Source organism: Protopterus annectens, chromosome 2.part0 (assembly GCF_019279795.1).
Source record: "Protopterus annectens isolate FY-2018-M chromosome 2.part0, PAN1.0, whole genome shotgun sequence".
Lineage (NCBI taxonomy): Eukaryota > Metazoa > Chordata > Ceratodontiformes > Protopteridae > Protopterus > Protopterus annectens.
Window position 1 is genome coordinate 1,316,151,693 of NC_056728.1, and position 26,153 is coordinate 1,316,177,845.

Genomic DNA, 26,153 nt, shown 5'->3' on the forward strand with positions numbered 1-26,153 from the left:
AGTGTCTCAAATTAATACTACTAGTAGTTTAAAACTGTCCATCTCTCATTTTTAGATTTGTCCCTGATTCTGTTGAGATTTATCCCTGATGTATTGAGAACCATGCTGTTTTATTTCTTTATTTCTTTAATTTATTTTATTTTTTTGTTTGTGGGGGGGGGGGGGTGACACAGAAGCAGAGTCAAGTTAGGCATTTTCTGAATTTTTGATATGTTGAACCCAAATGGTTCGCCATCACTGATTAATGCATAACTTGGTGGATCCTTTCCCCTGATGGGAAACTGCCCTTTATTTTCTCCTTGTTCAGACTGGTGAGTGAGGCATCAGTGTGCCATACAATGGAGTCCCCTACTACTAGACTCCTGGGTAGTGTACTGGCTTGCCTTATGGGCTTTGTAGTTGGGGCTGCTTTGACTGCAGCTGAATGTGCAGTTTTAGGTGTTGTTTCTGTTGAGTGCTTTGGGGTTTTCTGGGGATAATTTTTGCAGGTGGAATGTCTGGGAGGTATTTTGGATTTGGGAAGATTACATTTAAGTGGCTCAGCATAAGTAGGTGTGGGGTGCATACCATGTGTGGTGGGTATAGTGTCTGTGTTTCAGACAACCCGGTTGTTATTATAATTGTTTGTACATGAGTTTTGCCCCCAGAACCTGGAATATGAGTGGAGTGACTCGACTCAAAACAGGATGTTGTAAGTTATTCCTTAAAATTTTCATAAAAATATAATAGAAAAGTGAGACAGATTCATTATATGACAACTGCAAAAACTTTGGAATAAATTAGTGCTTGCAATAAAGTTAAGCATCTCACTAACTATATACAGAAACAGAATTGATAAGTACATGGGCAGCAGAAAACTTTAGCAAGTGATAATAGCAGTCGTACTTCTTGATGGCCAGTAGTTTGCAAACTTCACTGGAAAAAATATGAACCTCTGGAATGGGAGATGAACCTCTGAAATGGGAGATATTTAATAAAGGGCAAAAGAAGGCAGACAGATGATGCAGCTAACATTTTCTGTCATTTGTTATCAGTAAAATGGTGAGACATTAGCACGTTTGATATGTGGATACACAGGTAAATCTTTGTGATGAGGACACATTCTTCACTTTAAATACATTAAGTAGTTTGTCTAGCCTTGGAGGCAGCTCTTGGTATTTCAAGAAGCAAGTCATTTGAGGGTCTAATTTGCTGTGAAGAGATACCACAAGGAGTTTTATCAGCTATTGGAAAACATTGCTTTACACAAAAATGGTGGTGAGAGACATATGGAAAGCAAGGATGTAGCCAGACATATACCATTTAAGTCATGAGGCATTTCAGAAAGAGTAGCATTTTGTCTGCCTCACTGGTCCTGGGTTGTCCTGTATTCATACACATAAATGAAATAAAAATATTACAGATTGCCTGCAAAAATGATCACTATGTCCAAAGTAAAACATGTTTATTAGGTTAGGAGCTTTAGAAAGTGCTTTAAGTATAACTACACATATATAGTTTATACAGTAGGCCTTAGTGTTAGAAGTTTAATCATATACATATAGTGTATACAGTAGGCCTTAGTGTTAGAAGTTTAATTACATATATATGGTATATACAGCAGTCCGTAGTATTAGAGGTTTAATTACATATATATGGTGTATACAGTAGGCCTTAGTGTTAGAAATTTAATGACATATATATGGCGTATACAATAGGCCTTAACGTTAGAAGTTTAATTACATATATATGGTGTATATATTAGACCTTAGTGTTAGAAGTTTAATTACATATATATGGTGTATATATTAGACCTTAGTGCTAGAAGTTTAATTACATATATATGGTGTGTACTGTAGGCCTTAGTGTTACAAGTTTAATTACTTATACATGATGTATACATTAGACCTTAGTGTTAGAAGTTTAATTACATATATATGTTATATACGGTAGGCCTTAGTGTTAAAAGTTTTGTTACATAAATATGTTGTATACAGTAGGCCTTAGTGTTAGAAATGAATTACATATATATGGGGTATACATTAAACCTTAGTGTTAGAAGTTTAATTATGAACCTATGAACCTATAGGTTGTATACAGTAGGCTTTAGTGTTAGAAGTTTAATTACTTATTTATGGTAAATACATTATACCTTTGAGAGAGAAGTTTAATTACTTGCATATGGTGGATACAGTAGGCCTCAGTGTTAGAAGTTTAGTTACTTATATATGGTGGATACAGTAGGCCTCAGTGTTAGAAGTTTAGTTACTTATATATGGTGGATACAGTAGGCCTTAGTGGTTAGTAGTAGCATGAAGCTTGATGTACAAGTCAGAAATTTATAGCTGTAATCCCAGTAGTAAGTCACGCTGCAAGTTACATCATACATAGGTCATTCTACAATGTTCCGGAGAGTACCGTTGGGGTGGGTGTATCTGGATAAGTCCACTCTGAGCATGCTGGTCCATAACATATTCCCTCGAGCGCAGCTCTGCTCTGCCATTTCGCAGTTCTGTAGTCAGGAGAGGATTGTCATACAGGCAACAAATCGCTGTCTGCCTCAGTGTGCATAACCAGTGGAGAAGGGTGTGCAGAGAATCTACTAAAGTAGCTTCAGCTTCTTGAGCACATTCACAAAACTAGTTAGTTAGCATGTGATGGGAACACATATTTATGATCCAATTTAAACCTGGGTTTGTTATCTAGAGTACTGTCAGAACACAGGGTCTGGACAGCACACTGTTGTCATGAAGACCTGGCATATCTGCCTGCAGTTATTTCGGGTCATACTGCTTCACTTTAGAGCTGAGAACTGGTTTTGTTGCTCATATCCACTGCCGTACCATAAAGGTGTCCAACTGGAGCTGTAGTCTGATTCATGATAAGCTCAGATACAAGAATGCTGTATCACTGGCGTACTGCAGTACTGTTTTCCCCTAGTGCTTACTGGCATTATTTATTAATAGTAATGAGAATAGATTCTAGAACAAGCTTCAGTAATTATAGTGATTTGTAATTTCTCCATTTTTCTGATGAAAATGTACTAAGTGTTCCAGAACAGCAATCAGTGAATGAGCTTGCAGACTTTGGACAGTTTCCTTACCAGCAACACCATGACGCAAATGTGATGCCTTTTCACAACTCCAGAATGGCAACATCTTTGTTGCTGATTTTTGCCCACTGATAGCTTTTGTCAGTCAGTTTTTAATAATATCTGTCATGTTTTGTTCATTGGTCATGGTGTGGCTTAATAAATCAAGCCTGGACTCACAAATACATCCAGTATTACGTTAGATATTTTTATGTCAGACAGCTGCCCAACATCTGGGGTTCTTTTGTTCATTTTTTTTCCCTTCTTGCTCTTTTTAGTTTCAAAAGTAGTATATTTTTCTTCAGAGCAGTGCACTGCATGATGGAGATTTTAGTGACACTGAGATTTTTTTTTGATAATATTCTTTATTGGTCTTGAAACATCGCAGTTCAAAAACATATGTAGAAACATATGTAAAGCAGATACCTTCTTTTAGGTGTTCAGTTTCACTCTGTGCACCAAGGGCTTATGTAAGAATTGCTGTTAGTGGGATTTCCTCAGTTCATTGAAAAGCCTTTCTAGCCTGTGCCAGTGGTGTAACTGGATAAAGTACTGACTATGACCTGGAAGACCCAAGTTCGGTTAGCATCTTCGGTAATTGATGGTGCAGACAGGGAAAATGGGCATGCCTGTCCTGAGGGAGGTATGGGCACTTTGATACTCCACATGGTTGATCCCTGCTGGAGGTGGGAAATGCATGCAGAGACCATTACCCTGGGGGAGCAGGGCTGTTGTCGAGTCCTCATGGAGATGGAACAATGAGCCAGCAAGCCCATTGTGTGTCTTTCCCTAGGACATGATGGGTGCATGCAGAGGGAGTGAAATTAGGGGTAAACAAAAAGTACTCCTCAGCAAGTGTGTGATGCTGCCCTGGGATGCTTTGATGTCCTCACCCTGAGTCAGATAGTTCTGGGGATGCTGGTCAGGCCTGGCAGATGTGGCGAATGAGGAGAGGCCCTTGAGTGCAACTCAAGGACAGCTGTGGAGAGCTGAAAACAAGCATTTCTGAGGTACATAATAATCCTGTTCCAGTCTTATTTCGACGTCTAACAACCTTTCATACATATAAAAGTTTAACTGATGGCTTATAGTTGATGGCATGTGTTGCTGTTGCAGTTTGTGAATCATCAGTTGTATTAACTGTCCAGACCTCTAACTGGGCAGTGAAAGATTAAATCAGCCTTACTTCACCTGAACAGATATGCAAACTGGAAGTTATGAATTTGACACCATTTAATGCATTGGCCTTGCCCTGTTAATGAGTAAGTCTGTAATACAAAGATGTTAGATCATGCATGGTAGAATTTCCTGACTGCTTTATTGTGATAATATGTTCAAATACTGTTGGGCTAGAATAGACTTATTTGTAAAATTTTCTTATCCTATGAGGCAGGTCAGAGAATTGTAACAGAAAGAGTGTGATAAAGAGTCAAATATGGAGTATTTAATCACAAACTCATAAAAAGTCAGTTAACAGAGTACTGTGACCACCACAGGTAGTATATATTTACTGTAGTAAACAGAAAGCACTCACTGATCCCAGGGATAGTTTGCCCATTCTTAAAACAATGATGGGAACTGTTTGTCACTTCAGTCTCGGCAGGTGGTGGAAACAGAAAATTGCCATAGAAAGGAGGAGAGAATGAAGGAAGACTGGAGGAAGTGGGAGCAATCGTGGAATCAAGAATGTGATACCAAAGCCAAAGATGAGCTGCGGATGGAGGAAAAGAGGTATAGGAGACAAGAATAAATAATATTCTTTTTCCTTTAACCCTGATTTCATGTTGACATTTTTTCTCTTCACATATGTGACCCTATTTATTCCTGTCTGAGTTATCTCTTAGCAGCAACAGTTGGGGGGTCTCTGATTTGCCATACTGTGGTTTGCTGCTTACATGGCTGTATGATATACCAACATTATTACTCTTGATTTTTACCCCAAGCCACCACTGGATGGTAGGCATGCTCAAGGTTATTCTCTGATCGCCACAAGATGATATTTCTTTGGCAGAATATCCTGCTCCCTCTCCAAAGTAGGAGAACCGGATATTAAATTTCCAGTATTTGGAATTCCACTTTGCTGTCACAGGCTTACAATTAGGAGCTTGCTAACTGAAGCTGGCATACTGAAGCCACAGTCTAGCGTCTTGTGACTGCAAGAGCAAGTTGAACCCATAATTAATACTGTTGTGTATTATAACATTGTATGCAATAACATTTGAATCTGATAGCTATCTTTTTAAAATCTGTCATAACAGCTGAATGTACTGTAAAGAAAAAACAATGTACTGCAGGTAGTTGTGGCTAGTTGGATCAAGGCTCAAATTGTTGTGCCCATTGGTACGGCAATCAAGTGCAGATGGTTAACGGAAAAGCACATTAAATGCATACACACACGCGTGCGCACACACATGCACACACACACACACGCACGAGCACGCACACAAGTACACTTGCACATTTCATTCAGTCCCAATATACAGCATATGCTAAACAGCAGTTGCTGTATGAAAAAGAAAAAATGAGTAATTGGCTTAGATACAGTATTTTTACCTGAATTAAATGAGATATTATAGACTCATTACTTATTATGTGCATTGTTTATTTATATTTGATAATGCGGTTGAAAGTATAGAAAATATATGTCAAATAGTTGTGAATTAAAATTTTTTAAAGGAGTGCAGTTCATGATTTATCCATTAGATGGCACTCATGTATTTAGCTATTTTTATGAAACGTTCTTTATATTTATTAGTAATGAATTTATTTTTTAATAAAGTATATTGTTAAGCCATGGTGTTTCCACTTTTCCATAAATACTTGTCGTTGAGCCCTTTGTTATGCACTAAAGAACCCCCATTGAAGAGCAAAAGATCTGCTTGTTTTTTTGTTGATGGTAGACTCTGTTTTATATGAGTTAATTATGTGCACTGGTTTGTGAGTCTGTGGTTGCAGTTGATTTGGTCAAATGTTCAAAATAGCAAATGTTCACTTGCCAGCTTAAGAGACTAAATTATCTTAAAGTCGGTTGGTTGTGAGGGGGACTGGGAATTTCCTCTTTCCCTGCAGCTGTGCAATCTTAGTCAGTATATCTAATTAGCAAAGAGGGGGTGGGGCAGGCTCACTCCTTGTTAAACAATGTTTTATGCTTTTCTACATTTTCTTTCCTGAGTTTCTTTTTTCCCTTCATCTTTTTGTGTTCACTTATGTGAGCGTTCACTAGGTATTAGTGTGTGTGTGTGTGTGTGTGTGTGTGTGTGTGTGTGTGTGTGTGTGTGTGTGTGTGTTGTGTATAGATGGATGGATGGATTGATACTGGTCTGTTGTCATGGCTGGTAAGATCAAGGCTCAAATTGTTTAGTGAATTCATTGAAGTATAGATATCAAGTAAGTGCATTAAATGCACACACACACACACACACACACACACACACACACACACACACACACACACACACACACACACTCTCTCTCTCTCTGTTGGGGCCTATTCTCCAGAATTCACTTGCAGACTAAACTAATGGGCAGTGAGTGTGATTTTTAATTATAGCCTTAAATATCATAATAGGATACACACAAAGCTGCTGAGAGTAGGCTCCAGAATCCACAATGAACTTGAAAAATACCAGGAAACGAATCTATGCAGAACTGCTTTATTACAACACACTAGCGCTTTCACAAAATGCTTCTTCAGGTGTAAAACTGATACAAAAAACCACACCTTAAATAGCCAGGTTGAATAATCACATGATGCACTCTAATTAACTTTTAAAAGGGAGACCTTAAAATCAGTTTAAAACATACATATACACTACATATACACTATTAATAAAACATACACCCTGCATAAAGAACAGATATATAACAATATATATATAAGCACATTCTAATGAGCATATAAGCATATTTAATAAACAATCTACGATTATTATAATTATTAATAAACTAGAAGAAGGGCCTTTTAAAGATTTAATTATTTTTTATAGAAGGTTTGTAGATGACCTTTTTATTTTGTGGAGAGGCTCTGTTTTAGAACTAATGAGATGTTCTTCATCTCACATTGCTGCAGTCCTTACACTTGGGTAGTCCTTTTGAGGTTCACTTTGAACTATTCAGATGCTAGTATAAATTTTCTGGACGTGATAGTGGAAAAGGACAGTTCTAATGTGATGTCAACTAGACTATATAGAAAGGAATGTCACGTTAATAGTTTGCTATCTAGGGATAGCATGCATCCAGACTATGTCTTTAGAAATGTAGTCTAGAATCAATTCTATAGGGCTTCTAGATTGAGTGCAAAGAATAACAAATTTGAAGAGCAGAAACATAAGACCATTTATGAGCTTACAGAGAGAGGTTATGATTATGGGATGGTAGAGTATAATGCTACTCAAGTCTCTAAATTGAGAGAGAGCAGGGCCAAACCGTATTTTTCAAAAAGGTCAGCTGGTGGCAATACCAATAGAGCAAATAATATTAAGGTTTGTATTCCTTACTCAAGAGATGTTATGAGGTATACTGAAATTATTAGCCAACATTGGGATATTCTGTTAACTGATCCGCAATTAAGTGAAATTATAGGCCCCAGACCTCAGTTCACTTTTAAGAATAAGAAGAATTTAAGAAGGTTATGTAATGTTATGGAAGTAAAGTATGCCCCGACAGTACCTGGTACTAGATCATGTGGTAAATGCTCGCAGTGCAAGTACATTAATAAAGAGCCTTTCTTTGCACATCCTGACACAGGCAGAGTGTATGACATCAGGGTTCAGGCTGATTGTGAAACTATGCACGTGATTTATTTAGCTAACTGTGTTGCCTGTAGATGTTTCTATGTTGGCAAGACAGATCGTTCTCTAAAGGATAGAATAAGAGAGCATTATTACCATATAGGTAAAGGGAGTAATACTAATGCTTTAGCTAAGCATGTACAAAATATGGGTGTACAACATAAGTTTATGTTTATGGTTGTCTCTAGGACATATGAGAGTGTTAGAGTGGGTGATATTATAGCTAGAACTGAGGAAGTAGAGGCTAGGTGGATAGTCATGCTTAGAGCCAATTATGGTCATGGTTTAAATGAATAGGTGCCTTTGAAGCCTGTTCTTGGTAAAAGAGCTCTACATAGGTAATTCCTGTCTTTTATTTATTTATTTGTTTTTTATATTTTTTATTTTTCTATTTTATAATAATCGTAGATTGTTTATTAAATATGCTTATATGCTCATTAGAATGTGCTTATATATATATTGTTATATATCTGTTCTTTATGCAGGGTGTATGTTTTATTAATAGTGTATATGTAGTGCATATGTATGTTTTAAACTGATTTTAAGGTCTCCCTTTTAAAAGTTAGAGTGCATCATGTGATTATTCAACCTGGCTATTTAAGGTGTGGTTTTTTGTATCAGTTTTACACCTGAAGAAGCATTTTGTGAAAGCGCTAGTGTGTTGTAATAAAGCAGTTCTGCATAGATTCGTTTCCTGGTATTTTTCAAGTTCATTGTGGATTCTGGAGCCTACTCTCAGCAGCTTTGTGTGTATCCTGTTCTTCGTTTTTTACAGCTGCAGAGGTTTCTGGTGCCTGGCCTTTTGTGTTTTTTTTAAATATCATAATGTTTTATGCAATGATAATGCCCTCAGTCCATGCAGTCTAATTAATATAGTTTTATAGTCCGTTCAGATGGACGTGGGTGGAACATTCTGACACTTTAGACCCTATTATTTTTTTCTGTCACTGCTGCTTGTGCCTTAACAGTGTGAAGAATTTTGCATTTTTTCCTTTGTGCCCTCTTCCAATTATTAAATCTCTGCAGTGCCTTGACTTGACTTTCTCAGAGTAAATCTGAAGGTAACTATTAGTGTTTTTAATGACAGATTTTAATTGTTAAAGTTCCTTGAAACAGTTGTGTGATCCTTTCCTTGTTTTAATAAGCAGCAGTGTGTTTTTATTTGTTTTATTTTAAGTAAAATTCATGTAAGCACATGCATTAGGGAGTGGTGGACGATACTGACTTGTAGCAGCTGGACATAACTCGGCTATATACATTTCATAGAGCCACTTGAAACTCACCTATGTTTTCTAGATCTTCCTGTTGTATAATTTCCAGTTCATCTCTGGCTGACCAAACCAAAACTGCTGCATTTGCTCTGTTACTGATAAAGGTTGCCATTCTGTGGTCTAGGTTCTGTGTTTGGAACCAATGAAGTGTTGTTGTGTCTTTCGGCTTTTCCCAGTTAGGGGTCGCCACAGCGGAACTCCGGTCCGCTAATGATTGGCAGTTGATTTTTACATGCTGAGTTGCCGGCCCTAACACACAACCTTCAATGAAGGTATGCCCATTCACGCATGTCTCCACAGAAGACGCTCTAGCTGAGAATCGAACGGGACAACGTCTTGCTGTGAGGCGACAACGCTACTGCAGCACCACCACCGCCGATCTTGGAAACAATAAAGTGTAATGCTGAAAAAGGCATGAACATAACCAGATTATACCCAAAACTTATTTCAAGATTGGTCTGTAATAAAACATCTTCTCCAAAAGGTTGTAGGCTAAAAAGAACTTTAGATATCACAGCAGCATCAGCAGAAGCTGAATCCAAAGAATGTATTGTCTGCTTCTGGAAAAATTTATTTACCTAATTTAGAAAGAAAAGTAGTATTCTAACATTAACACGCTTGTCATCAGTGTTCCCCCCTTAACTCTCCCTTCCACCTTTTAAAGCTTAACCGGAGCAGGGAGTTTAAGGGGGTACCCCCCTTATTAATGACGTCAATGATAGGCAGTATGAAATGGATTCCCTCAACTACCTGCTACAAGCACATATTGTTAATACATTGTGTTTGAGGAAACAGATACACAAACTGCTGTTGCTTCCCACATTTCTTATATTCTCTGGGATTTAGAAAGGCTTAGGACAATGCAGAAGCCTTAGCTGTAAAGGATATTCATAGTGTTTCACTGTTGCAGTCATTACAATTGGGTTATCCTGCTGGCAGGCTACCTGCAGTCGGCCTGAGTTCCAAAGTCTAGGTCCGGCGTCGGTTGCTGTCGCCTCTTCCCTGACGTCAGTGCGCCAGGGGTATAAAAGATGCAGCCAACGCCATTTTCTTCAGTCTTTCTTGCCGCATGGTGCCCGAAGGAAAAGCAGTTCGCAAGTGCCGGTCGGCCGACTCCTGAGATTTTCAAATTCGAATTTCAGATCCGAAGTCTTCATTAAAGCTAAGTACCCCATTGGGGAAACTTTTCTTGCTCCAGACCGATGTCAGAAAAAGTTAATAATTGTATTTCTTGTGGGAAGCAAATACCTCATAAGGATTTTCATTCTTACTGTATTCCTTGCCTAGGCCCTGACCACGACGTTGCTAGTTGTCAGTTTTGTGCTAGATTTAACCAACGCACTATTAAGCGTCGATACGATTTTGCATTTCATTATTTTGGCAGAAGATTTAACTATATAATGCCATCGGAGCAACCGACTACCGGAGTTTATAAAAAGCGCAAAGAAAAGGACAGGCACCCGAGGTCCAAAACCAACGACGAGGCTTCCGCTAGGCCTGTTGCCCATTTGCCAGTTCTCAGTGAGGAGCTTTCGCAGCCCCTGACGCCCACTACCTCAGAGCCACAGGCCGCTTCCGACTCCCACGTGGAGCTGATTAGGCCACTGGAAACTCAAGGTATTGAACACTCAGAAACTATTCCCTCAGATGGGTCCAGAGCCGCTGAGCAGGCATCGGCTTCTGAGGGTGTTTTCAGGCTTACACAGTTATATGTAAAACCAACTCACCATCACACTACTTGACTAACCTGCAGTGGGCAACTAGTGTGCAGAAAGCATTTATTTGAATCTCAGTGATTGTTTTTCCTTTCCGAGTCATACATTTTCACAGTTTCAAGGCAGAAGAAAATCTTTTGCCTTCATTAGCTAGTTGTTATAATCTGACATATGTCATACCAGTTTAGAATATATTTGTATATACAATCTAGATGCATTTTATTTTAAATGCATTTTTGTATTTAATTTACATAAATGCTAAGTGGGAAGCGCTCTCTTATAACACAAGCACAGTGACAGCATGTTGCCTTTTTACTGTTTCTCATTTAGGTGTCAGCCACTTCTTAGGCATACAGTCACACAAACCTAGTTTGTTCACATATTGCTGTTTGTTGCATTCCTTTCTTGTAGCACTGTTCCCTGAACAGCAGACAGCCACAGAAAAAGCAGCACTGTCCTACAAGTCAAGTATATGTTCTAGTTATGATGTAAAAATGCATTCTTTAAATGATGACCTGCTCCGAATTTCCATAAAGCCACTTGTAAACTTGTTTCAGAACTTGCAGAAATATATTCACCCTCCTGCTAATCTTGAATGTGTTTAGTTATTATTAGCTGTTTAGAATTGCTTTATAGATAAATGTGGTATCTGACTGCAGTTCATTTTATTTCCCTTATGACTTGCCTGAAAGATACATTTTCTTTCCACAGTGTAAAGGACTGTCTGGCAAATCGCTCTAATGGTACTGAGCAAATTTCAGGTCAGCAGGAAAACACATCCCATGTTACAGATAACAGCTTACATGTGAGAAGAGACATCCGATTTGTTCAAGGTATGATTTTTTTTTTTATATGACAGGATGCTTCATGTTTTGAAGGGCACTAGAAATGAATATACCTTTAGCTGTTAGAGTTTTAGAAATGGCACTTCAAAATCTTTTTTGGAAACTTAATAATGCAGAGGAAATGGTTGTTCTTCTCAGAATGTATACACTTTGTATTAAAAACATAACATTTTTCAATGAAGAATATTAAGACTAGAGCAACAGTAAAGGAACAAAGGTTATATAAAATATGCAATTCGAGCAAAATTTTATCAACTGTAATGCCAGGCCCAAAGTAAATTTCATAAATTTCTGTTTAAAATCCTTCATTTTTCAGCAGTAATTTTGACCCAGAGTCCACAACTTAATTCTATGGGTTGAAGTTGCCAATTACAAAGTAGAAAGAGAGCTCATAATCAAAACTAAGCCGAAAATATAGGTGGAATGGTAGATTTCCATTTTTAGTGATATATTTTTGGCAACTATCATAAGTAAATTGAATAACCTGTATTAAGAAGAACCAAAGTAAGAGGGATGTACTTCCAAGAAAATAAAGCACATTATTAAGATGCATCTGTTCAGGCCACAGGGCATCACAAACAGCTTGAAACATTTCTATGAATTTCACAAGATTCTAAATTTCTGTGTCCTGGTTGCATATCTCAGTATTAGATATATATTACCGCACTGCTTTTTTTCTATTTCTATTTGTAGATGTTCCCAGATTCATTTATAGTTAACTACTATGCCTTTACAGGGAGTAATAAATATCTTATACATCTAACTTGTAGCTCTCTTCTCAAGGGGGTATCACTTCCACTGTTTAATAGCCAAACTATCCATCTGGACATATCAGAATCTACTGTACTAAATAACATAAACATGCATAGTTTATGTCTTAAGTATAGATCTTTATCTTGCTCATTAAGATGGTATTGTATCTGAAAGGAATCCCACAGCTGTAACTGTTGAGCAACCAATAATTGTTCCCAATATAACACACCAGAGAACTTACTTTTGTAGCATCTTTTTCCCAGTGTATGCCCAAATTCCCCAATTACCACTAAAACTAATCAAACAGTCGTATATCTAGTTAAATGTTATTTGTAATCTTAAATCCTTCCCAGGCATTCTTCACCAAAGATACAGTTTCTAAGGAATAGAGTTTAAACTGTGTATCATTTTTAAAGAGAAGTATTTGCTTTTGTCGGTAGGGATTAGGCAAAAATATTATACCATACGGCCTCTTTTTAGGATGTATCACCTCCCCAAACATTTGTATTCGGGCCATCTGGGTATACTGCTGTAAGTCAGGTAGACCCAGCCCCCCTCTGTCTGAAGGTAATGTAAGATGATCCCAGCTTATTCTTGAGTTTTCATCCCACCCCCAAAAAGTGTTGTAACTTAGTTTTAACAGCCTTCCAAAAGTGGTCAGGTAGTAACAAGGGGAGCGTAAAGTATTAATGGTAAAACATATTAAGTTATAACAGTGACTTTTTGTATCAAGTCAAAACAGAGACCACCAAATGTCATAGTACATTCTTATATATTTTAATATCATGTTGTATGTACTGACAAGATATTCTTGAACAGTAGGACCAAATTTTACTCCTAGGTAAGAAATTAAATTATTATTTGACTAAAAGGGGCAGACTGGCATAAGATTTGATGAGGGAGCATGATTAATTCTAAATTCACTTTTGTCTTCTCATTTGTTTATTTTATAGATGGCTATCGAACCAAATTTTTTAACATTTGAAATAAAATCATAAGACATTCCTCGGGATTTGTTGAGTACATCAAAAGATCATTAGCATAAAGAATGATTTTATGACCCTTATGGGAGATCTCTTGATGTTTTCAAATAGGGGTCCAAATAAAGGGAGAGCAGCAAAGGGGAAAGGGGACATCCTTACCTTGTGCCATATTTAATTGGGATGGAATATGATAAACTTTTATTCAAACTCAATCTAGATGTAACATTTTAATCCAAGCTGATGGAAAGCCCCAAATGGTCAATAGCTCTTACAGATAATCCCAATATTCCTGACTGATCTGTTTCTCTGCATCAAAAGTAACTAAAAGGAGTTGTTTGGAAGAGTTGTGGGTTTTCTCATTTAGCAATATTGTTCTAATAAGAATATCAAAGGTAGTTCATCCAGGCACAAAACCTGTCAGGTCAAGATGACTGACTTGGACAATAAACTGGCCAGCTGATTCAATAATGTAGTCAAACAGTTTGTAGTCATGGTTTAAGTTAGATATCGGTCTATATGACAGTGGAAGTGAGGGATCATTACCCAGCCTTGGGGTTACTGAAATAACAGCCTCTTTACACGAGGGAGGGGGAGAGGAACCTTTTAATATTGTGTTGCAAAAATCTCTTGTTTCCCCCATGTGTATACTTCCACTGGTAAATTGCCAGGGCCCGGTGTTTTACCTACTTTTGAATTAAAAAGAGCCTTTAGAATTTCTTGTGAATTCATTGGCTAAATCAGTTGAGCCTGGTCTACCAAATCAGCTGGTTAAGAGAGACAGAAGAATATAGTCTCTAATTGTCACCAACAATGGGCAGTTATCAGAAATGTTTGAATACAGTTAGGTATAATAGTCAACAAAGGGTGTTATAATTTCAATATATGAAAGGGCTACATTGCCTTTTCGTAGGTCCTTAATCTATTTAAGATGCCTTTCAGTTTGTTTTTCTTGGCAGTCTTAATTCTAGACATTTAATATATGAGGATGACATATCAAAACTTGAGTTTTAGATACTGAAGTGCCCACTCTACTGTATATGATATTAAGGAATCTAGCTGCTGTTTAAAGTCCTGAAATTTATCTAGTCCAGATGCTCCTGTGTACATTTTGCCTTGCACCAGACACAATCGTGTTTGAAGTTCAATCGGTTTAGCTGCTTTTTTCCACTTGGTCCCATCTGTGTGCACTTTTAAAAAATGTACAACCTCCCCCGGATTTACTATACCTCCATGCAGGACTAGCTTAGTCCTGCATGGAGGCAGCCGTTTAGGAGCAGGACGGCAGCGTACCATGCATAGCAATGAGGCATGCTGCCTGAGCTCCTAATCTTACACAGACTGTGTAAGAGTGCAGGGGGCGTGTCTGAGAGCAAGCTCTCAGAATATACACACACCCGCAGTGAAGAACAGCAGGAAGGGGTAAGAAATGAGCGAGACGGCGCATGGGTGTCCACATATCCCTACCAACAGTCCCCCTCGTGTACAACAGCAAAAGTATACAGAAATAAAATGAACAAACCCATGTATTTTTTTTTTAAATTCCGATGAACGCTAACCGTAGGTGCACGTGAGTGCCCATCACTTATCTATGGTTAATGCAGCTTAAATGTCTGAAGAGGATAACAAGGAAGATATATGTAAATCAAGCAGCATAGTAATAGTGTAGTATAATAGTGTAATAGTGTATTGGGCAGAGCATTCACCTTACGAGCAGGCATTCCTGGTTCGAGTCCCACTGCAGCACATTCCATTTTCCATGGCAAAGCACGTTATGACTAATATTTATGTTGCATAACTCACTAAATAACTGCAGTAAATGCACATGTGAAGTGTCTGTATCATAATGAATAAAGCACTAGTAAGCAGGTTTAAGCATCAATAAGCAGTAGTAAGCATGGGTAATACCGTTCCATAGCAGTATAGTTAGCGAACATGGAGTCTCCAGTAGAGTTGTTGGATTTCATGACTTTTAGAAGTAGTTTATTGGAAGAGCAGAGGGTGCGGGCAGTATTATAAGATTGTACTAGTTTCCTTAGAGCTGGACAGTCACTGGGATGGTGTAAGATGTTATGAGCAATTCTGAGTTGTTTAAGTGAAATAAAGTTAGGTAGCTCAAGCCAGTGCAGCTGTTTCAGGGCTCACAGTGATGAGTAGTATATTGGAGACCGGCAGCAAAAAGAGCTATTTTATTGTAGCAGACCTCAAGCTTGGACATTTCAAATTTTCTAAGATTAATAAATATTGACTGTCCTCTGCAGCTGGTCATATTTATCACTTGTCTCTGGAATCCTTCCCTCAATCTTATACCCTGTTCAGACAAAGGATGCAGATGTACATGAAGTAGATGTGGTCCTCACTCGCTCCATATGGTAAACACCTGTGTCTACCTGGAGTCAGTGTCCCTACATATGCTGCAAGTACTTGATCTTAGCTGCTGTCTTTCCACATTAGGCAGAATAAGTACCTAAGCAGTCTTTCATCTTTTTCCTTTCTTAAACTGGTCACAAAGTCCCTTTTCAAGGGAATCTGTCTCATTAAGTGACTTGCTGCTATGGAAATCTAATGCTGGATTATAGGAAGCAGCTTGTTAATAACCTTAATCCTGTGTGCTGTCTACCAGACTTAATTCTCTTCAAGACTGCCGTCACTGCTTAGTGTCATCTCGGCCAACCTATTTTTCCATAGCGTGCAAATTAAACAAGTTAATGCCAGTCAGTACAACTCAGACTGGCCTTGCAGACCTGCTCACAGCTTTCTGAACTTTGTTTCTCTGCCTAAAATTACTGCTCCTCAACTATTGTAATGTCTTCCAGTAATAGCGTTAGCAGACTTTGTCATTAGTAGGGTGCCTACTGAGAAAAAAACGCTAAGCTCTTAAAATATAGCCTGCTGTGTGGATTACTGTACTGGAGAAGACACAGTTCTTTTCCGCAGAGGGAGAGGAGGTGATCCAAAGCACCACATCCACTTCCTGCTGCAGAACTTTCTTGGACTGTACCAGGAAAAAGAAATTACAGTTCTCAGAGAAGGGCAGAATGTAAATGTAATGATTCCTCAAAGAAAAAAGAGATTGAATTGTCATGTTTGTATTATCTTTTTGTATTTGTACAGAATATGTACTGCTTTGAGAGAGTTCCTCAACCAGCAAGTACACATAAGGGTCTAACTCTATGCCCTGTAGGTCTTGCAGTCTGTTTTCAAATGTTTTTTTTTCCTGCACCCACTGCTAAGGGACTCTACTTCCAGACGTACACCTTCTTATAAAGGACAGGGCCAGCATTTTGTTCTCTAGCTATTTCATATTACTTGAATTTTCTGGGTCTCCTTCCATTGTTCACAGACAAATACCCTTATCTGCCAGCTAAAGCATAAGAAGATGAAAATGAAAAATAATGTGAAAACAACAACAAAGTGCCCCTGTAGTCGTCTCATCCCAGTCAGGGTCATATCTACAGTTATCACTATTCTCTGGCTGCGTGCAGTAGTACTGACTACCGCTACTTGTGCCAGTCCTACAAAAGGCCATCTGATCTCATCAGTAAGTAAAGCTTGGGGCCTACTACCTGGCAGAAACTGAGTCTTTATTACCTTTGAATTTAGTTACAGAGAGTTGCATTCATGCAGTTGAAAGATTGAATAATGTGAAGTTCATTACGAGATTTCAGAGTGTTGAGATGAAATGGTAGCACCTGGGAGTCTTAGCCTAGCACCAGATTTGATTCCCCCTCTAAGTCCACTGGTTCTTCAGGGATCTCAACCTACTCATTGACCATCATCTTATCAGGTAAGATGTCAATCTGGATCACTGGCTTTTCAGTTAGATGACTCTGAAAACATCATAATTGATCTGTTCTCCAAGAGCAGCAAGAACCAGTGTTGAGGTGGCATTATTTTCAGCTGTATAGTGTTTATTTCTCTCAAGTTCTTCAGTGGCATTATATGTGGACATGTATAATGGTTTAGTGGCATCACAGTTTTCACTGCCAGGCATTATTGTCTGTCATTTGTGTTCTCACATAATTCCTTTGTGTCTTATTTTAGGGTACATCAGGTGTTTGCAGAGGAGGTGCCTCTCACTCATTTCCCCATTTTACAACAGTTGTACTTTGGTTCCCTGTTCTCAGCATGGCCGAACACTGTCAAGGAAGTCAGAGAAAGCACTTTGGAATAGATTGCCCATGAACAGGCATCTAGAAGTCCCCTGACATTGCCCTCCACTGCTGTGGACACTTATTCTTCAGTTTCAGGTTCTCACTGTACTGCTGCTACTTATCGTCTCACTATCCCTTGAATGCAGTTGAAGCAGTAGAGTTTCTACTGAGGATATCTGCCCACCATTTCCAGATTCACCCTGTAGTCAATTAGTCAGTCTAAAGTGGTACCAGTTGTAATAAACAGTAAGAATGATGCCTGCTTCACCTCACCCCTTAAGAGGACCCCTGGTTTGTGGAAGTCTTTGCACATTTGAAATATGTAGTTAACTGGACTGAACATCTTTTGTTCTTTTGCGAAAACATTTAGGAATTTGAGACATGAATGCATAGAGGCCTGGATTATTCATTCCTCTTATTGCTTTGGGATGTTACTTTTACTGCCTGGAAATATCCTGACTCACCCTACATCCCTACTGCGTAACAATGACAAATCTTTTTTGTAAGGCCCATTGAGAGTTCAGGATCCCTTTAGAACATAACTTTAATGTGATTTAAATTTCTTTCCATGTCCTCTGCCCAGCATTAGTCCTTGTAGCATCAACAGTTGGCTTGTGGTTTTCCACGGAAAGATTCAATAAAGCCCACTTTTCATGTTATGCAATAGCCAGAGGGTTGAATTTTTCTGTGACTCACAAAAGTCCCATCTCACTGGGAATGGCATAGCTCAATAAATTGTAATATATGTGTCTTGTTGTGGCAAACAGTATAGTAGCATATATCAGAATGATATTAAACATTCTGCTGTGTTTTTCTATTCCTTGTGGTTGACTCATAAAAAATAAAGTGGCATAGCACTGGGGGACAGCTGTACACCATAATGTGACTGCACACAACAGTCATCTGTTACCCCAGCTGCTACACTGCTCCTTGTTCTTTCAAGGTATATTGCCTTTATTGCTCCTTTACTGATACGTACGTGAGGGGAACAGGGGAATATACATCTCTGAGGACTTCTGTTGTCTGGTCCCACTGCTGCAAGATCATCTGGTTGCCTTGGTTCCACCAGGTCTTTCCATGCATATGTAGTATTTCGGCCATCTATATATGTGATGCTGACATGACAAAATTATACAGACAGGTAAATGAGCTGCCAGCAGACTTCATTCATGGACTGCACTACTATGTTCATACATGGTATACCAGGGATGTGCAATACAGGAACACAGGAGAAATACTAGGAAAGTGATCACAGGGTCCATATGATGCTTAGCCATATACATGTCTAAGAAGATGCACGTAAAAGTTCTTGTCACCCTTTGTGATTGTTTAATAGTGCTCATCTGCCAAGTCAAGCAGGCCGTACATAAGCCTGGTGTAAATTTGTGTCTACCCAGCCAATTATCTACACTAGACTTAGACAGACAAAGCAGTGTTTTGCTTCACCTGAACTGATAACTTATTCCGTAGCCTGGGAATGGCTTTGTTATTTTCTAGTCTAGAATTATGTCCCTAGTCTGGATGCTTGCAAAGCCACTTATTTGGTGAAAAATAGGAGGTCAAATAGGACTGAGTCTTTCATGCTTTGAAAAGTGAGACACAGATCATCTCAAATCAGCCAGTAGGGTACAGTGTATAGGAAGAGTTGTGCTAATCTGTAGGGATAGTTGAAAGATTTAAGGCCTTTAATTTTCTTGGTTAAAAATCACAGGGGTCTTTCCAGTGATATGTTTGGATTTGTACATACCAAAATAGGCATTGTTTTCAGTGATGGATTTGATAAGGGCAGAGTACAGTGGTAAGATGACTGGATTTTGAGGATATTCAATTTTGAAAATTAACTGTGCCATATAAAATAATTTCTTGATTATGATGGAAACATGAGGATCAAATGAGAGAAAGAGAGAGAAAGAGAGAGAGAGAGAGAGAGATGACCACATGACTACCAAGGCCTCTCTTATGACTGTATCTGTCTGAAGGGGTGTACCACTTACAACATATAAGGGGAGAGCAACTTTTTTGCTGAATGCTATTGTGCTGCACCTTTTTTGAATTTAGCTTGAGACCATTTTCAGTATACCAGGTATGTGCATATATTAGCCCTTGAAAGAATAGTTTAATATTATTGGATGAGCGTATAACGTTGCCCAGCTTGCAGTTTTCAGCAAATGTGGTCAACCACACTTCTGGGATACTGGCTCGGATATCTGCAAAAGAAATGCCAAACAGAAGTGGGCCCAGCACTGATCCCAGTGGTAATCCATTAATTGCAATTTTACATTCAGAGAGGGTACAAGCTGTGTTCACAACACAGGATCTCTTAGATAGCCAGTTTTCAATACAACTGACAATGAAGGAGTTTGCATTAAGCTTGTCTAACTTTTCAGATACCAGGATAGAGGATAGTGTCCAAAGCTTTGGCCAGGTTAAGATAAGCAGTGTACATAGAGTGACCACAGTCCTCTGTAACCTTTTCAAAGATGTTCCTAGGTTCAGGAGACAGGCCCTACCCTTCACAAAATGAAACTGAATGGGGTCTAGATCAATTAAGTTGCTTATGTCTGAATAAATGAGTTGTGCTATGGTACATTTCGTTGTTTGGCATATAAGTCTAGTGAGGCAAATGGGCCTATTATTACGTGGATCTGTAGAGGGGTCACCCTTGTGTAGAGAAGTCAAGATGGCTGTTCTCCAGGCATCAGGCACACATTCTGTTGATAGGATGAGTATGAACAGCTTAAGTTGAGGCTTTTATAGTGGTTACTTGGCAGTAATGAGAATGTAGCCTGGTATGTTATCTGTTCCTACGAATATTATTAGTTTTAGCCTTTGCCAGGGATTCCATTTTTTCCAGTATGATTTATTTTTATTTTTTTTTATTTTATTTTATTTATTTGCTGTAGTCAAACACCATTTTCCATGAACCTTTTTCAGATTCAACCCAGGAGAGTTGTCTGGTTAACTGATTTGTCAGAGTCATACAGCTAGGTAGTGGAAGTTGAGGGAATCAAACCCTGGACCACTGGACCACAGGACGTAACTCATTAATAGCTCCTTAATCCTCTGGGCCAACTGCTAAATATTTATGAAACAGATTTCATGAGAAACTACATTTTCAAGGATAGTGGGGGCAACAATGAGGGGAGGTGCGCTGTCAGTTTTGTGCCTTGTTTAATGCCCGAACCATTCTTCGTCAGCTATTTTGTCACTAAATTCTTTCGCTCTCATTCTCCATATTCTGAAATGGCTTTGATAAGCCATCCGACTACCGATCTTCTGAAAAAAACATAAGGATAAAGACAGACAGACCGCATAGGTGCAAAACTGCCGACAACACTTCCATTAAGCTAGTCGCCAGTCCGCCAGTACTCGGTGAGGTGCCTTCACAGCCCCTGATACCCGCTTCTACAGATTTGCAGGCCTCTACTGTGACTCATTCGGAGTCCGGTATGCTGCGAGATGCTTCTTCGACTATGGAACCTGTGGATGTCTCTGCCTTGGATGGGTCCAGAGCCGCTGCGCAGGCACCGGCTTCTGAGGGTCTATTCCGACCCACCGATATTCGTATTAAACTGACAACTTCATTTTTAACTAAAACTACTGAGTTTCTCAGGCCCAGAGTTCGCACTACACCTAGAAAACAGACGTCCAAAGCGCATACTCAAGCTCCCATGCCACAAAAACAAATGCTTAGAATGACTGAAGACCTTATTACTCTAATTAGGGGAAGCCAGCCTTCCCCTGCTAAAAGACAAAGAATTTAATTTCCTTCTGATTCTACAGACCAGGAGTCCAATGATTCTGACCCTTCTGATTACCAGGACATACCCTTATCTACCTATGAGGATTCAGATGCAGAGGAATCCATTCCCTCTGCCTCCCCTCCAGAGTATTTTTCTTTTGGTGAAACCTTGCATACCTTAAGAGAGCATTTCTGCTGGGAATGCCAGGACTATCCTCAGTCCAAAAAGAGACCAAGGGAATTTTTAGATTTGCCTCAGCACAGGCCTCTAGCTATACCCCCTGTCCTGGATATTGTAGATGATGTCTTCATGGAATACAGTCTTACTCCTGATACTTTACCACCATCTCCTAGAAAACCTGACAGGTACTACAGAGTACCTGACTCTCACAAATTTCGTGGTGCTGCGGTAGCGTTGTCGCCTCACAGTAAGACGCTGTCTGGTTTGATTCTCAGCTAGAGCATCTTCTGCGTGTAGACATGTGTGAATGGGCGTACCTTCGTTGAAGGTTGTGAGTCAAGGCTGGTAACTCGGCACGTAAAAATCAACTACCAATCATTAGCAGACCGGGAAAAGCTGAAAGACACAACAACAACTGTGGATCCAGAGACCATTTCCCTGGGACCTAAAGGCATTAAGCCTAATACAGCCAAAAACCCTACCCCTTCAGATAGAGATTCTAGAACTTTAGACAGATGGGGTAAGAAGGTATATACCTTGCAACTCTTGCCATCAGGGCTTTGAATTGTCAGTTTCACATGTTGCAGTACCAGCAACATATTATGGAACTAATTAAACAAAAAATGGTGTTACTTCCAGATTGTGCAGAAAGTAATTATTTACAAGAGTTAATGCATTCTGTAAACCAAGTTAGTAAACATACTTTGCAATGTGGGTTTGATGCCTTAGAAGCATCTTGCAGGGCTGCTGTCACTGGGTCTGTACTGAGAAGGCATGCAGGCATGGCTGAATAAACAAGTCTTGCCAGACCATGTCAAAGCAAAGTTACTAGATGCTCCATTAAATCAGGATCATTTGTTTGGCACAAAAGCAGAAGAAGTTCTTAAAAAGATGGAAGAAAAAGATAAATCTGTGCAAACTGTAGAAGATTTCTTACAGGTGCAGCCACTTAGATTCAGTAGGCATTGGCCTTCAAAAACTGGCCCTTTCCAGTCCCTCCCAGGCCTTCTCAGTCCAAACCCAGGGGAAACAGACCACCAAGACTGCAGTCTCAGGGTATGCAGAGATCTGAACAATAGAGTGTTCCCACCTCAAAAACAGGGAGTGGTAAGCCACCCCCTTATGGAAAAAGTTCACAATGACTTTCCAGTTATCCTTCCCAGCCATGCCCAAGTACTTGCACCCCTAGGAGGAAAACTCGCCCTTCATGAAAAAAACTGGATGATTACTCAGGACCTATGGGTTCTAAACATTGTATCCCAGGGATACAGATTCTGCTTCCACTCACTGCCAACCCCAAGCGGGTTACCAGACCTTCCTCCAAACCAGTGGGCAGAGGCTTAAAAGCAAGTACTTTCCCTTCTCCATATCAGGGTTATTCAACCTGTTCCAGTAGAACAACGGGAACAGGGTTTCTACTCCAGACTGTTCCTGGTGCCCAGAAAAGAGAGCTCTTGGCGCCCTATCCTGGATCTATCAATTCTCAACACCTTTCTGGTGGTCCCATAATTCAAAATGCTTACACTGCAGCAGCTTCTTCCTATGCTAGCCAATGATGACTGGTTAGTCACCCTAGACCTAAAAGAAGCTTATCTGCACATCCCCATAAGGGAGTCTTGCAGGAAATATCTACATTTCAGGGCAGGCTCTATGCACTATCAGTTCTGTGTACTTCCCTTTGTCTTACCTACTGTGCCCAGAGTATTCACAAAGTGCATGGTTCCAGCCATTACATACCGCAGGCAGAGAAATATTCAAATTTACCCATACTTGGACGATTGCCTGATTCAGGCAGACAGTCAGAAATTGTTACTTCAGCACCTGGCATTTGTAAAAAGACCTCTAACTGCACTGGGATACACCATCAACAAAGAAATCACAACTGGTGCTCAGCCAACAAATTGTATTCCTGGGAGCAAGCATGAACACAACTTCCCAGATGGCATACCCCACTCCAGAAAAGCAGGTCCATTTGACAAACTGCTTCAAACTAATGGCCACCAAAACCCAGCTATCTACAAGAAAAATACTGGAAGCCCTAGGGTTCATGGCCTCATGCATTCTCCTAATTCCATATGCAAGACTGCATATGAGGAAACTTTAATGGTACTTAAAAAGTCTCTGGTGTCAACATTCGCAGGACCTGGAAACAGTGATTCCTACCATACCTCATCTAAGGGCAGAGTTCCTTTAGTGGGTAGAGGCATGCAACCACAACAAGGGGCTTTCTTTCATTCAACCCCTCGCCGCCCAAACCCTGACAACAGATGCATCACACTATGTATGGGGGGCTCACATTTCAGGCAAATGCATTCAAGGCAAATGGAGCCCAGGACAAATTCCCCTGCATATCAATAAAAAAGAGATGCTAGCTGTACAGAATGCTCTAACAGCCTTCAAATACCTTATCCTTCCAGGACAGCTCCTGTTAGACAGACAACACCGCAGTTATGTGGTACGTAAACAAGCAGAGAGGAACTCATTCTTACCCACTCTGCAGGTTAGCCATGGCCCTGTGGAACGCAGTCTTGAGCAACCAAGTGCACCTACAAGCTCAATTCCTGCCAGGCAAGCAAAATTCACTGACAGACGACTTAAGCAGAAATCTACTGGACCCTCATGAGTGGAAACTTGAACCCATCTCATTCAAACTTCTAATCCAGAGGTGGGGAACACTGGAGGTGGACCTTTTTGCCTCCCCACAAAACCACCAACTGAGGAAAATTTGCACCAGGAACCCTCACAGCAGAGCCTGGAAGGTGGATGCCCTGTCCTTTACATGGGAAAACCTCTTAATTTATGCCTTTCCTCCTCTGCCCCTCCTCTCAAAAGTACTACTCAATATCAAACAGGACAGGCCAAGGGCATTGCACAAGACTGGCCACGCCAGCACTGGTATCCACTCCTACGCAGTCTGACAGCAGTACCACTCTGGCACCTACATCAGACATTGTCCCTGCTGTCTCAGCAGGAGGGATAGATTTTGCATCCACAGCTGCAAACCCTAAACCTTGCAGCCTGGCTTATCCCCTGAATATACCACTAGCATCCCTTAGCAAACAGGTGCTGGACATCATCCTTGAGGCATGAAGGCCTAGTACTAAGAAATCCTATGCTGAAAAGTGGAAAAGATATTGTTCTTGGAGTCAGTCTCAAGGAAAGGACACAGTGGTGTCCACCGTACCTCAAATCTTTGATTACCTAGCAGAGCTGCTCCACAGATGCCTATCCTTCTCATCCATTAAGATTCATGCCTCTGCTATCTCAGCTCATTATAATACTGAGCCTCCTGTCTTTTCTCACCCTCTCATCAAACAGTTCCTGAGAGGAGCTAACAATTTAAGGCTCCCTAGGAGAGCTCCCACCCCGGCCTGGGACCTTAACTTTGTACTGGAAAAGCTCACGCTTTTCCCTTTTGAACCGGCTGCTTCAGCAGAGTTAAAATTCCTCTCTTGGAAAACAGCCTTACGTCTAGCTATTACATCAGCAAGAAGAGTGTCAGTTACAGGCACTAATGGTGGTGGACCCCTTCATTATTTTCCATGCTGACAGGGTTTCCCTCAGGACTAGCCCATCCTTTATGCCCAAGGTGGTATCAAGTGTGACTTTAAACCAATCCATCCATTTGCCAACCCTTTTCCCTAATCCTCAGAATAAAGGGGAAAGGATCCTGCACTCTCTGGATGTACACAGACAGCTCAGGTTCTACCTTGACAGGACTAAGCCTTTCAAAAAATCTGACCAGCTGCTAGCCAGCTTTGCTACAGGGCAGAGGGCAAGGCCATTTCGAAGCAAACCATTTCCAAATGGATAGCATACTGCATCCATTTGTGCTACAAGCACCATGGAAAACCTACCACTCAGGGGATCAGAACTCATTCCACTAGAGCTACTTCAACCTCTAAAGCATTTCTCAGGGGAGTCCCCTACCAGAGACATCCTGGAAGCTGTAACCTGGAGTTCTGTACACACCTTCACCAAGCATTACCACTTACCTAGTTTTTTCAAAATCCAGAGCTGGATTTGCTACAGCAGTCTTACAAGGCCTGCTAGCCAGCCCTAACACTTCTTGACTGCCTCCACCCTTCCTCAGCTTTGGGAATCAACCCAAGTGTGATGACTGCAACAGTGAAACACGAAGAACATAGTGCTTTGTGTACACTTACCATAAATGTAGATGTTCGAGTGCATTTACTGTTGCAGTCCTGGTTTCCCTCCCTCCAGCCCCCTGGCTTTCTCTATCCTTTCTACCTATCCTCTTTATGGCCATCTTTTATGGCAGGGGTATTTACTTTTTACTGGAGGTGTTCCACACCATGTAATAGCTTCCTATTTTTGGGGCTCCTAACATCTGGGGCAAGAAAAACTGATGTAATGGCATCGGCTGCCTGATGACCTGACGTCAAGGAAGAGGTGACAGCATCCGACACAGAAATCCCAAGACTCTGGTATTCAGGCTGACTAAGGGCTACCTGCAGGCAGATTACCCAAGTGTGATGACTGCAACAGTGAATACACTCTAACATCTACATTTATGGAAAGGGTACACAACTGTATTTTCTATCCCCTGATATAGTGTTAAAGTGCATACCTGCTATAAACATCTAAGAAGCACTCTTCTAGGTTCCAGAAGGTGGGAGAGGACTAACCTG

General features: G+C 40.1%; 1 protein-coding gene across 6 annotated transcripts in view; it reads left to right on the plus strand.

Moving 5' to 3' along the window:
• Window positions 1-26,153, plus strand: part of LIMCH1 (LIM and calponin homology domains 1) — a 1,973,196-nt gene that overhangs the window by 1,833,193 nt on the left and 113,850 nt on the right. For all 6 annotated transcript variants that reach the window (XM_044061504.1, XM_044061502.1, XM_044061501.1 and 3 more), the window contains 2 exons: window positions 4,665-4,801; window positions 11,558-11,679. In XM_044061504.1, the coding sequence (XP_043917439.1) occupies window positions 4,665-4,801; window positions 11,558-11,679 (259 nt within the window). The remainder of the gene's footprint in view (window positions 1-4,664; window positions 4,802-11,557; window positions 11,680-26,153) is intronic.